At 48.2% G+C, this 13,331-nt stretch overlaps 1 protein-coding gene across 4 annotated transcripts in view; it reads right to left on the bottom strand.

The window, feature by feature from the left end:
- Window positions 1-1,037: 1,037 nt before the first annotated feature.
- Window positions 1,038-13,331, bottom strand: part of PHKA2 (phosphorylase kinase regulatory subunit alpha 2) — a 59,646-nt gene continuing 47,352 nt past the window's right edge. For 3 of the 4 annotated variants that reach the window (XM_090264405.1, XM_090264404.1, XM_090264407.1), the window contains 9 exons: window positions 13,113-13,242; window positions 12,439-12,540; window positions 9,776-9,894; window positions 8,975-9,004; window positions 7,475-7,528; window positions 5,477-5,647; window positions 3,325-3,378; window positions 2,436-2,636; window positions 1,038-1,697 (listed from right to left, as the gene is read on the bottom strand). In XM_090264405.1, the coding sequence (XP_090120531.1) occupies window positions 1,527-1,697; window positions 2,436-2,636; window positions 3,325-3,378; window positions 5,477-5,647; window positions 7,475-7,528; window positions 8,975-9,004; window positions 9,776-9,894; window positions 12,439-12,540; window positions 13,113-13,242 (1,032 nt within the window). In that variant the 3' untranslated portion in view covers window positions 1,038-1,526. The remainder of the gene's footprint in view (window positions 1,698-2,435; window positions 2,637-3,324; window positions 3,379-5,476; window positions 5,648-7,474; window positions 7,529-8,974; window positions 9,005-9,775; window positions 9,895-12,438; window positions 12,541-13,112; window positions 13,243-13,331) is intronic. The other variant, XM_090264406.1, reaches the window with a different exon arrangement.

Genomic DNA, 13,331 nt, shown 5'->3' with positions numbered 1-13,331 from the left:
ATAAAGGAAAGTATTGTGTTTTGGAGAAATGGAGAACAGAGACATTGGCATCCTCTGTGAACAGTGCCTGTACACCACCGAGTCCAGGTAGGTGCACCGAGACTTGTGTTCCACACCATCTCTCCCAGGGGCCACTGCCAAGTATTTGGCTGGGGCTAAGGAGAGGCTGTTCAGCAGGAACTGTCAGAACTTCCCTCTGCTTCTGGAATAGCTGTCAGTACTACATCTTGACTCTGGGGTGTGTCAGGAACCACAATGTCTGCTCAGAGCAGCTAGAACATCAGCTTTCTCCACCGTCACTTAAACTTCCCAGCAGAGATCCAATGACCACGTTCCCCTTTCAGTGGTAGAGTTATCACAAATGCAACCCATTACTCTCAACCAGCCAGATCTCTCCATGTGGCCACCAGTTGACTGTTCTTTCAAGTCCATTACTCACAAAAACTGTTTGCCTGTTGCCTTCCCCCCACTCACTGGAAGACAATGAACTGGAGAGAAACTTCATCCCCCAGGACATTGGCAAAAGATTAATGAGGCCCTGCCTGGTTAGGATTTGTTCTGGATCCTCTAAATTCAAGGCCTCCCACCACAGCTACCTGAGTGTTAAAATGGAAGTGCTTGCAGGAGCAGTCCCCAGCCCCCAGCCTGGCTTTATCATGAGAGAGAAGCATTGTTTTTGTGGGAGCACACTGCCACCAACTTCCATGACCTCTGGTGCCATGTACTCATCACCTGGCTGCCCCAGAGCACAGGGGGAAACACAGGGCATGTGGTGATGGGCCTTCCAGAGGGACAGCCTGCTCCCTCTAGCCCCATAACAGTGGGACCAGCTATAAGAACAGTTTGCTCCTCCCCTGACATTGTTTTTTGTTTGCCAGATTACAGGAGATGTGGAATTTTCCAGAAGACAGGAGAAACCCCTAATTCATGGGCATTCAGAATAAAATCCTTGAAGATCATTATCCAAAGTTAATGAAGGTAGCTATGCCAATAAAACAAGAGGTCGAGAAAGAAAGAAAGCCACAAGAAGACCAAACTTCCCCAGAAAGCTAGAGTTGTTCTATTTGGTAATCTGTTCAGTCCATGCACAGAATACACCCTGTTAAGATGTTCCCTTTATCAAAGTCTGCATGTCTAGCTACTGCTACTGGAAGTATCTTTCATATGTGCAGTAGCTTGCCAAACCTATTTTGGTAACTGTCTATAAGAGCCAATTTAAGCTGGCTTCTCAGTTCACTCTGTACTCAAAAGACACCAGTTTCCAATTCCTCCTGAGACTCCAGGAGACCAGATGCTGTGACAAATGTTACAGGAAAATGGACCTAGACAATGATCCTATGCTGCTCCTTGGCAGAACACAGGATTCCTTGGCTTTTTCTGTGGCTTGGACATACACTGGTTTCAGGCCACTGTCATCTCTGCCCTGCCAGTGACATGCTTTTGTGACAGCACAGGGGATCTTGGGCAACAGAAGAAAGTTCCCAATGAGGCTAGGTGGCAAGTGACAGATTCAGAACGCCGAGGTCCTACTGCATCTGGCAGCCTGAATTGGGCAGCAATTCCTGCAAATGAGAAGCCACTGCCTTCGTTAGGTAGGTCATTGTCCCATAAGCCCCACTTGGAGCACTGTCGTAAAAGAAGTGGCAAATGCCTGTGGCTGGGTCTTTCTCCAGGGTGTCCATGGAGCCAATTGATATCTGCAGCAAGAAAAGGCAGAGGAAAGGATGAACAGAGTTTACTCGTGCAGTCCTGTGATGGCTGTGTACTGCATGCCCATGGCCTGTGGAGCTCCTGGCCTGGGGAAGCAGAGCTTACAGTGCCCGGGGAGAGCACTGGCCTCTGCTCCGGGCACTGCCCTGGGTTCCCACACACCCCAGTTCACAGGGCATCACTGACTCTAATAAGAGGATGGTTCCTCCTAATGCAACTTTGGGTGCAGAGTAAGTGGTTTTGTTTACCCAGGGCCATATATGAGCAAGGATGAGCTCTGCACTAAAACCTACACTGAGCTCTGGCCAGGTAGCTAAGTTGCTTAGAGCTTCATCCTGATATGCCATGGTTGTGGGTTTGATCTTTGGTTAGAGTACATATAAGAAGCAACCAATGAATGCATAAGTAACTGGAACAACAAAGTGATGTTTCTCTCTCTCTCTCTAAAAAAAAAAAAAAAAAAAAGAAGAAAAAGAAACCAAAAAACCTCCACTGAAACAGGCCTATCTTCAAAGGTCTTTAGATTTCCCAAGTGGCCACTGTGCCATTTTCTAACCAAATGGTTGACATTTTTCACCATCTGTGATGACATTTTCTTTGTTCAAGAACATTGTTTCCTATTGGACACAGAATGTCTAGTCTTGATAAATGCCAGCCACACTGGCTACCCTGCCTCTGTCTCCGCCTTGGCTCTGGGGTGACTGGATAGGCCTGGGCACACCCACCTGGTCCTGCAGGAACAGCTGGTTGGCCATCTGCACAATCTGGTCCACGTGGATGATGCCCCCAATGCTGTTCATCTCCGTGTCTGAGAGCAGGGTCAGCACCATGATGGCTTCCACCAGCAGCTGCCGGTACTCTGGCTGGGGCACACGGTTCAGCACTGACTCAACGTGGACAGCAAACTTGATCTCCTGTGGAGTCATCTGCAGAAGGGACCCGCCAGGGAGGTCAGGAGTGAGCCAGGATAGACACAGCCCTGTTACCAACGCTAACCAAAATACCCACTGGGTTTGGGGCTCAGCTTAAATGCTGCCTCCTTTTTGGTCACTGTCCTGATTCTGCCCACAGGAACCCTCTGGAGCAGGAGGCCTTGTCCTAGCTTTATTTACCTAGCCCACTGGACCCTGAGTTCCTGGGGCAAGGACAATTTTCTATTTTTCACTCTTCTTCGTCATTCTTGCTGCATATGTCATGGTTCCTTGGGAAGGGTAAAAACTAAAAAATCAGTTTTTAAGAGAGTGTATGGGGGAAAGGAAACCAGGAAAGATGGAAGACTGCTCTCAGCAGAGAGGGGTCACAGGAGGGTGCACATGGGTCCAAAGACTGTGGCATGCAGCTTTGCTCTTTTCTTTTACTAGAGTTTTATGGGGCAAATCTAAAGACCTTGACAGTCAGAAATGCTGTTTGTGACAGGAAGGAGAAAAGGTGATGCTAAATATGAGAAAGAAATTTTGCAAAATTTTAGGGTTGAGTACCTAAAAAGATCAGACCTCAAAATGGCCCGTCTATATATGTAAGAAGCTTGAAAGAGGTATCAGGGGTCAGAGTCCATGAGATATAGCACTTGGTGGAAATGGTGATAGGCTGGCATTTGGGTTTTTCCCATAGTACCTCTCGTGTCGTTGAGGACGGCAGCACATAACCATCGATGGACAGACCATGGCACTGCAGGCAGAACACACACATCACATTTCAGTTAGATTCCAGAACGTGATCGATAAGTACGCACACACAAGCATGCAGATGCACATGTGCGTACACATGCACACGCACATGTGTACACACTCACGTCCCTCTGCCCTGGAAACCCGCATGAGAGCTGGAATAAGCCAGGCTGTCATTTATTTTTAGAGAGCTGTTCTCACTGCCCGCAGGCTGTGTTTTCAATGGAACAATTCTGGAGAACCAGCAGGCATGGTTCAGATCTTGCAAGAACAATGCCTCAGGAGCTGCTGGGTCCTCCCCTGTGGAAGCTCTGCATTTCACTTGGCGGAGAGGCCCCCATTGGTGTCATATAAAGGGAGAGTTTCAAGGCTCCTGCTGGTGAAGTGATACTTCTGTGTCTTTGCAAGGCATCTATTTTGGGGATTTCTATAATAAGCAGCAATCACAAAAAACTCGAGCACATGCACAGACACACACACGCACACCCATGTATATAAATACCAAGCGCCAACTCAATATGAAATGCTGCTTTTTCATAATAAAAGTGTCTTGGTATTGAGCCAGTGGGAGTCTGTGTGGAAGTGCGTGATGTCCCAGGAAGAGTGGGGAGATTTTCTAGGAATAGTTTGTTCTCATCTAATTGGCTGCCTTCTAACCCCCTGTGTCCTGGCTGGCAGCAGCTGCCCACCCGTCCCTGGGGGGCTGAGGACAGAGTGGTTGCAAATACTCATGCCTCCTGAGAAGAGGCAGACAATAGTGAATAGAGCCTTTGTGGGTTCCAAGGGTTCTGCTCCCACATGGGGACCAGGAGCTCAGCTGCATGAGGACAGGGACTGCTCTGACCTCCCCATGCCTAGCTCAGTGAGGAAGGCCTCGGTCACCCCACACAGAGAGGCCAAAGGTTCCCTAATGGTCCTGGGCCTCTGCCACAGAAATACTGCAGTGGGATTTGGGAAGGGGTTGTTGTACGTGCTCGACTGGGATGACGTTTCTCTCCTCTCCTACTGTGAAATGAGCTAACAAAAATAGCTTAGGAAAAAATCGTTCTGCCTATTGCAAGAGGAAAGACAGGCTCCAGTGGGACCTAGGGAGACACGAATGCTCTGGGGCTGATGGAGGAGGGGGACAGAATATGGGTGCAGAGAGCAAAGGAGCCTGGCTTCCTCCTCGGACTCCTCTTTGGCCACAGGCATTTGAACCGGGTTCTCTTGTGTTTGGGAGACTGCAGTGCAGTCTGTGGCTGTCCCCTTACACTTGTTTCTGATGACCTCTGCTGAGATTTTTCACAGCCCCAGGCAGCTGTGAAATGCAACCCCATCTGGTGGCCACAGGAATAGTGAGTGCTAAGGGGAGCAGGTCTGGGGTCCTTGTCCTCCATGTGTGTAGGGCTTGTGCCTTCAGGCCACCTGGGACCTGGAGTGAGACAGGAAGCCCTGAGGACCTGAAAGGGTGGCCTGCAGATAGGAACTGCTCAATCATGTTGCTGAACAGCATTGATACCAGGCCTGCCTGAGTGTTTAGGAGGCTATGGGATGTGGGGCGGGGGCTGTTGTGGGTCATCCATGTCATGGTGTTTTCATCCAAAGCCTTCCCTGCCTTCTCTGGTTCTTATCTATTTTGTGACCTTTCTACATTCTTGGCATGCCAAAGGTAGTCCCACACAACCTGAGCTGTCACCTTATCTAACTTGTGGTTCCTGCCAGCAGTTCTCAACCAGGGGGAATTGCTGCCCACAGGGCACTAGACAATATTTAGAGACATTTTTGGTTGTTACAACTGGGGGAGAGGATGTTATTGGCATCTTCTGGGTGGTGGCCAGGAATGTTGTTTAATATTCTACAACGCACAGAATATCCCCCACCAAAAAGTTCCCCAGCCCCAAATGTCTGGAGCCAAGGTGGAGAAACCCTGCTTTTAGGCTCTGAGCTACCCAAGGTCAGGGGCTGTGTGTCCACTTATTCTGCAGCTGCATGCTGCTTGATGATAATGGTAGGTGCCACCATGCCTCACAAAGTAACTAAGAGGGAGTCGGTTCATTTCCCTTAGGAGTGTGTGTCCCCCAGCGGCTTGTGAAATTCAGCACAGGGGCCAAGCTCACCTTCTGAAGGATCTTCCACACTTTCTGGTAGAATCCCACGGGGACCCTGTTGATGGCCCCATCCAGCCTTCTCCTGCGCAGCCATTGGCCCTGCCGCTCCCCCCAGCCCATATGGTGCCCGCCTGAGTCTGACGATGATGTTCCAGTGGGTGAGGACGGGGTGCTGGACTTCTGCAAGACAGGCAGTATGTGGCCTTTAGAAGCCTCATAGCCAGCTCTGCAGGACAGCTCAGTGAACTAGTCAAAATACCAATCACCACTTTCCCAGAGAGGAATGTGGCTCCTTGATTCAATGCTGAGCAGTTCTTGAAGCTGGATTAACTCTTTCATGCACCAGTTTGGTCACCGAAATATTTTGGTGTGCCGCGCCCAGCACCAAGAGGAAGCGCAGCAGCGAGGACCCCCAACCTGATGGGGAAGCCACACAGGTGCAAGCATGCACTCTGGGGTCAGCTGTGAATCCCAGCTCAGCACTACCTGTGGCAATCCCTGACCCTGACACTGGCTCCAGGACTCGACCTCATCTGCACAGTGGGGACGCAATTGGACTATCTGGCAGCATTCACTGAATAAAGATACAGAAAACCCCAACAACATGCCTGGTTGGTGCTGAGTGCTCATGGGGGTCATTTGTCACTGCCAAGGCCTTCTGGCATTGCTGCAAGAGCGCCTGGAGAGGGACATTAGGCCCTTGGAGCAGGTGAGTCCCCCAGAGGTGCTGCAGCCCAGGGAGACAAATGTCAAAGGGCCACTTTACTTCTACAGTGCAACAGAAACTCAACACATAACACAGGGCAGGGGTGGGGCAGGTGGGGGAGAGGCTGGAGGGGCTGAAGCCAAAAACAAAAAGAAGAGGCTAGGGATAGCCATTTATTAGTGAGGATCTCAGAGGCTATGGTATGTGCGCTTGTCCTTTTCAATCTGCTCTCTACTCTGCCCATTCTCAGGACTTTACCCTAATTTGGGGCAATGGCTGCCTCTGAGCCAGGAACACAGACTTTGCTGAAGCAGAGGGAGAGGGCGTCATCTCCTGCCCACCTCCTTGCCCGAGGCTGGGCTTATCTGGCTTCCAGGAGAGATGTGCTGGGGCAAGGCCAGCAGTCCTGCTCTGGCCTCAGCAGGCCCACCCATGACAGCAGAGGCGGCTCTGAGAGTCTCCCAGCAGAGGCCTGGAGACCAGGCCTGAATGTGGGGGATCCTCCACAGCAGCAGCAGGTGGGGTGAGGCCATGCCGTGCTCCCTCCCTGCAGCAAGGCTCTGGGCCTGCTTCTCCCCATGGAAGGATTCTCAGCACATGGTCTCCAGGTTGGAAAGGGATAACCCACATCCTCACACATTATCTGGCCTACCTGGCACTTTCACTTTGCAGTACACAACATTAAATTTAAAGGTTTAAAAATGAAATCCAAATGTTTAGCATGCTACTAGGGCAGGAGGCAGGAGTGTTCTCCATGGAGTCATTTTGACTTTATCAGATGTTATTTTGAAAAGGCTGTTTGCTGGGTTATTCCATTGGGCTCATTACTGCCATTTAAATAGGGCAACAATTAGATACAAATAAAAGTAATTACAGCAGCACTCATCAATGACTCAGCTGGTTTCCTCCTTCCCATTTCAGGAAGATTCAGACTCGCTTCAGCAATCCCAATACTTCCTAGTCCCGCACTTTATCTGAGGCCTCACACCAAGCAGGGGCATTATGAGTACACAGTGCTAATGAGCACATGGGGGCAATGATTCATCACTGTGGCTCCACAGAAAGGCTGCAAAGGCTCCAAAAGCTCCTGGACAAACAAAGGTCAGTTTAAGAACCTCTTGGCTTTCTTCGTAGACTCTCCTCATTATGACAGTCAAATGAAAACACTTAAACCTATTCAAATCTTCAGGAGTTAGGGATGAAGTGGGAGCGTGAGAAGGGCGACAAGAGGATCGAGACACCACAAACAAGGAGGCACAAGAACGTGGCAGTGGGGACAACGATTAGGACGCATGGTTTACCATAGACTTGGAGGCATGTGAACTGCTGGACACGGCCTGGCTCACAGAAAAGAGCTACAAGACAAAGAGACTCCATTCAGTCATGTGCAGTGATACCAAAGGGCGCAAGTAGAGAGGAGGAACATAGAAGAGCGTGGAAAACACCCGCAGGAAGAAGGTGTACAGGACACAGGTGGACAGAAGTGAGCATTCGGCAACCCGGCACACAGGCCCAGAGACCAGGGGGCAGAGCTCTGGGGCTGTGTGCCGTGAGCTTGGGAAATGCTTTTTGTCTCAGTATGAAATGGTACCATGTTCTAGTCAGGTATAGGGGGTTCCTCATCACGTTAGGACCCAACTTATTTTTCAAAGTCACAGCCATGAAATGCTGAGTTGCAAAGTTCTATAGAGAGCAACAAAATATCCATAACCAGCATTTTAGTATCTTGCACCTACTGGTGTTCAGTACGTATCTGTTAAATGTACAAATAAGATCAGGCTGGTGACCTTTGGCCAAATAAGTATTTCTTCATCTAAAAATCTGGAATGTACCCTTAATAGTGCCTGTCACATACATGTGCACCCACGCATGGTGGTCTTGCAAAAGTGAATAGAAAGTTAAAATACCATGGCATCTCTTAAATTTTGGATAGAGAAAATGTTCCCTTGATAGAAGTGGCCAAATACAAAACTTGAACTTGACTAACTGAATCTAAAGTCATCAAAGAAGAAATGTGATCATTTTGTCCCCATAATATGCAAGGATGACATTAAACAGACGCAGAAGGAACCACCCATATTCCTCGGAAGGCGCCATGGGGATGTGAGGAACCAGAGGGACGGTGCCACCGAGTGGCTGGCAAAGGAACATGTTTGGCAGGTCTGTTATTTACTTGCAAACAAGATAAATTTAAATGAGACAGCACATGCGTTTTATCCTGGGACAACATAGAGAGGCTGCATGTCATTATATGACTCTCCTCCACTCTCTCAGTCATGGAGACATTATATCATTAGGAAGGTGACTCCAGTTTTCTGGAAGAAGTATGGCACAGGGTGGTCTAAAAGAAGGGCAGCCTTACAGTTCATCCTGGCACGGTTCAATCTCCCCCAGGCAATCTAGGGACAGGAATAGCGGCATCCTTTCTACTGATATAATCAATGGCTACATTTTACTTTTTCTTATTCATTTCCCTTTTCTAAACAGAAACTCCTGCCAAGGCAAAGCCTGGGACCGTCTCTTTCACAAAGTATCCTACAAAACCCAAGAGTTTAATAAGTGGATTTTGTTTAAACGTATGGGGCAAGGACATTTCTCCTGCTTTCAAGTCCAGCACTCTGCCTGTCCCCAGGGCCGCCTGCCACAGCTGTGCAGTCACCTACACCCAAGCCTGTTTGATGGGCAGAACCATTCTCCACACATTTAGACTTTCCATATTCACAGCCTCGCTTTCCACATTCAAGCCCGAAAGAACATGAAGCACACACAGTAAAGGGCAAAATAAGACAAAGATGTTTCACCTGTGCATCGGCACTAAATCGCCTAGTCATCTGAAAGTAAAAATACATCAGGAAATAAATAAACCGGTTTTGAATCAAGGGTGCCCTGCTACTTCTATCACCCTCTGGACAACCCAGGGAAGTGTTGGTCCAAGTGTAGGGTGTGACCAATTAGTGCCTCCTGGACTCGATCTAGTGGGTCATCATTTGAAATGGAGAAGAAATCTGAGCAGATTTCTCACTGCAGGTCATGGTCAGAAGGGAACTATTTCCCACTGAAGATCATGGTCAAGCCCTAGCACAGTACCAGCACATTAGGACTGAGAGGCTGTTGGCTTGTAGGCCTGTGGGGTCAGTTTAGAAGGAATTTATTGTGAATTAAATAAAGGTGAACAAAGAAAAGAGACACCCGTGGCTAATGGAAAATACAGGTATCATACTATTTCTAGATTTCTCTGATTATTTCATTCGAAGGGCACATTTGATGGAGAGATGATGCAGTTACTTTTCGCATGACTCCACTATTTAAGTGGCTGTGGCCCACTCAAAGGAGCAGTTCTCAGCAAGAGAGGCAAACATGAGGAAGGCATTTTCTGGAATGTTCATATAACATGTTAAATAAAGTTCAGGATGAACACATGGGAGTGGCTCTTGGATATCTGAGTACAGGGTGTGCTCAGATTTCAGGACAAGGGTTCTCACATCCTCTACAAAGAGCAGGCTACACCCCGCATGCCCTGGATTCCTATCACTTTCTGAGGTGAGCCCAGGTAGGAAAACCACTTCTCTCCTGGCCCTGTCGCCACTGAGAGCTCTGCTTACCTGTTTCATCTCACTTCTCAGCCTGTTGATGCCACTCCTCTCAGTTTTGGTGACACCAGTATGACCCACCTCATGGATAGAGATGGCAGGGCTGGATGTAGAGGAATGGATAGGTCGCACTGGAGGGGAAACACACACGGTTCTTAGAAACTATACCATATTCACTGTAAGGAATACATGTTATGTGCTTATTTTTATCCACGTCTCCCTCCCCAACTTGATTATAAATTCCATTACAGGAGGCCTCATCTACACTGTTCAGTGCTATTTCCAGCACCTGGAACCATAACCATACCTGCTACACAGCCCGGGCTCAATATGTGTTTGAGCCAATAAATGAGAGTGAACATCGCTTAAGCAGCATGCAGAAAACACTGGGAGGTCATAAAACACTTTCATAAATTGGTTATTTTTAAAAGGTAGCTTCTTTACTTCTCCAAAAGCACATCTTCCTTGTAGAACACAGACTACTTAATTAAGGGGCCTTGGGACTGGAGAGGGAAGTCCTGGGAGAACAAGCTGACTGACGGTTAGAGGCAGAGAAGTCGTGGCTGCCCGAGGGTCAGTTCATTGCTGCCATCATGGAAGGACAGAGAACCTCTATCACCTCATTCCCAACTTGCTGCAGCAACCTGGGGACTCTCGCCTGTCTGCAGCGCTGCCCACCACTAACTGGTTCTCCATGCTGTGGTCACAGTGGTCACTTTAAAAGGCAAAGTATGATCCTTCCAGGCTGAGCTCTGTCTTCAGGGTAAGGCCCAATCAGTCCTCTCAGCGGCACACAAAGCCCTAAGGACTTGAGCCTCACCTGCTCCTCTTAGCTCTCCAATCCACAGCAGCCACAAAATGCCAGGTATTTGCATGTTACTTCCTCCCACCACACCTGCTCCGCACTGCCCAGCACATCTTCTCCTTCTGCAGGCCCAGTTCTAAGGTCACTTCCTCAGGCAGCATTCCCTGCACGCCCCAGCTTCCCAACAAACTTACCACTGAAGCCGTGCAGTGGAGGACACTGCCCAGGGAGTAGAGACAAAAAAGGAGCCAGGGGGTACCAACATTTAAAGGACAGCCGAGAGGGAGGAACCCACAAAGAAACAACGATTAGCTGGAGAGAGGAGGGACACCTGGAAAGAGTCCAAAAGGGTCTGGGAGGCTACAGTGGGGCCTGTACGAGGTAAGCCTTAGCTGGAAATATTGATCTCAAACATCTCAGGATTTAATAAAAATTCTACGACTATTTCCATTTCCTAATTTATAAAAACTGAACAATTACAAAGGACAATTAACAAATGATGCTATGTGTCAAAAGTTAGAACCTTTTCTGGCTTTGCCTGCAATTAGACATATTTAGTTTTCAAGTGACATTACTCTGTTACTAGTTGTGTAAGCATCAATAGCTTTATATCTAATAACAAAATTTTAGTAATTATCTGTGTCAAAGTGTGTATATTATTTTGATGAGCAGAACACATTAAATATTTATCTCGTATATTTACATTACAAGAACTGAAAATTACTTAAATAAAAATCCTCACCCAAGGATATGTTTATTGTTTTTTATAGAGAAAAGAAGGGAGACAGAGATGTGAGACAGAAACATTGAACAGTTTCCTCCTGTACACACCCTGACTGATGATCGAACCCACAACCTAGGTATGTGCCCTGACTGGGAATCGAACCTGCAACCTAAGTATGTGCCCTGACTGGGGATCAAAAGTGCAACCTAGGTATGTGCTCTGACCGGGGATCGAACCTGCAACATTTTGCTGTATGAGATGATGTTCCATTTAACTGAGCCACTCGGCCAGGGCTGAAAATTACTTTTGGAAAAGATCTTGAGCACTCTTACTTCAGGAAAGGAGAAAAGTCATCAAAACCCATCTAATGGCATGATGCTGTCTTTGTTAGCTGGCTGGTGCACACTCTGGGGAAAAAATGTGAAGTACCCAATGTCCTTCTTATTAAATGAAAAGAATGACAGCCCACACTGCATTTCTTTGGCTTGATGAAATAAATTCACAAATGTGTCTGCAAATCATTTTGCTTTATTATGAGGAGAAATGATAAAATTGCTTCAATTATAATTAGAGAGCATTTGAGAACAGAATTCCACCAGGACTTGGGTGATTTTATTTCCTAACACTGCACACAGGGTTCCGGTACAGATAACAACTGAGCAGGCCAGCCAGGAACGAAGCAAACTCACTCAGCAAGAAGGCGTTGTGAGGTTGCAGAGGGCTCTTCTCCCATTCCTATAAAGGAGACTGTGAGCACTCAGGTGTTCAGAAAAGACAGCCCTTTCACCCTGACACCCTGGTTACCTAACACCTCCTAACACCCATGCACAGAGTGACAGTACCTGGACCTGGCAGGAGGAAGGTGGCAGGCCAGGGTGCAGAGGTGTACACACCACACCCATGTGGGACCACACCTTGCCCAGCAAGCCTATGAGGTGGGGGTGGGGGTCACGAAGTCCGACACGGGAATCTTGCACCTCAGACTCTATCCATCTCAGTAAAGTAGGAACCTTACCCTCATACATTATGCCCCAAGTTGCAATCACTGATTTGTATATAAATGAAGCAGTTTCAGGTGATGCTGGATGCATCAGTCAGGCCCTCTCCACTCCCCTCCACACAGAGGTAAAATGAGCATTTACTTACTGCTTCTTTCAACACCAAATTCCTTTCCACTTAGAATATGGTGCAGGAGATTTTTCATATCGAAAGGGCTGAGGTTCATCAAACTTTCAGAAGCTTCTTCTCCTAAAAAATAAAACAAAACATCTTGTAAGTGTCCCAGACACAGGGCTGGTGGCAGGTGAAGGTAGAGTCGGGTGGGCCTTGAGGGTGGTGACAAAGAATGCTGTGGCAGGTTTTCCTGCTCAGGATTACCTCCCCACTGCTTCAGGGCTGAAATATATGGATCCTTGGCGATTCTAAACGCTACTGTTTATGTTGTGCGTTTTCTTAACTCTCAAACACATATTTTCCACATTGTAATGATCCCAACATTGGGGTGTGCATTGCATATTTCAGTTGGTAGGACTTATCTCAGCACAGGTGTTATTAAATGGGGGATGACCGTACCTCAAGGAGCTACAGTAAGGAACTTAGATGTCAGGAACAGGGGAGAAGATTCTAATGCCTCATTCCCCCTAATGTATGAAATTCAACACCTTGTGCTGGCTGGTCTGGCGGAAGTTACATCTAAGCTAGAGACCTAGGTGAAGCAGGAGCATGTGTAAAGGTGCAGAACCCTGGGTCCAGAGGGCTTGGGTGGGGCGCTCTGGAGCTGACCTGCAAGAGCCTCCCAAGGGCCCACCCATGCTTTGCACCTGAGCAGTTCAGGCTCCGTGCCAGCTCCGTGGCCATCACCTGAATGATGAGTCCGATTCGCAGTCTAAGCATCTCCGCGAAGAGGCTGGGCTGCGCCCTGACATACATGGCCAAGTAGACCACAATCTCCTGATGCAGACACACATGGAGACAGCATTTCAGAGACCGCGTGCTGGTAAATGCCCCTGTAGGCTGGAGAAGGTCGCAGCCCCACCCCT

Source organism: Furipterus horrens, unplaced genomic scaffold (assembly GCF_987537825.1).
Source record: "Furipterus horrens unplaced genomic scaffold, mFurHor1.1.pri manual_scaffold_17, whole genome shotgun sequence".
Classification (NCBI taxonomy): Eukaryota; Metazoa; Chordata; class Mammalia; order Chiroptera; family Furipteridae; genus Furipterus; species Furipterus horrens.
This window is presented reverse-complemented; position numbering and strand designations above follow the sequence as displayed.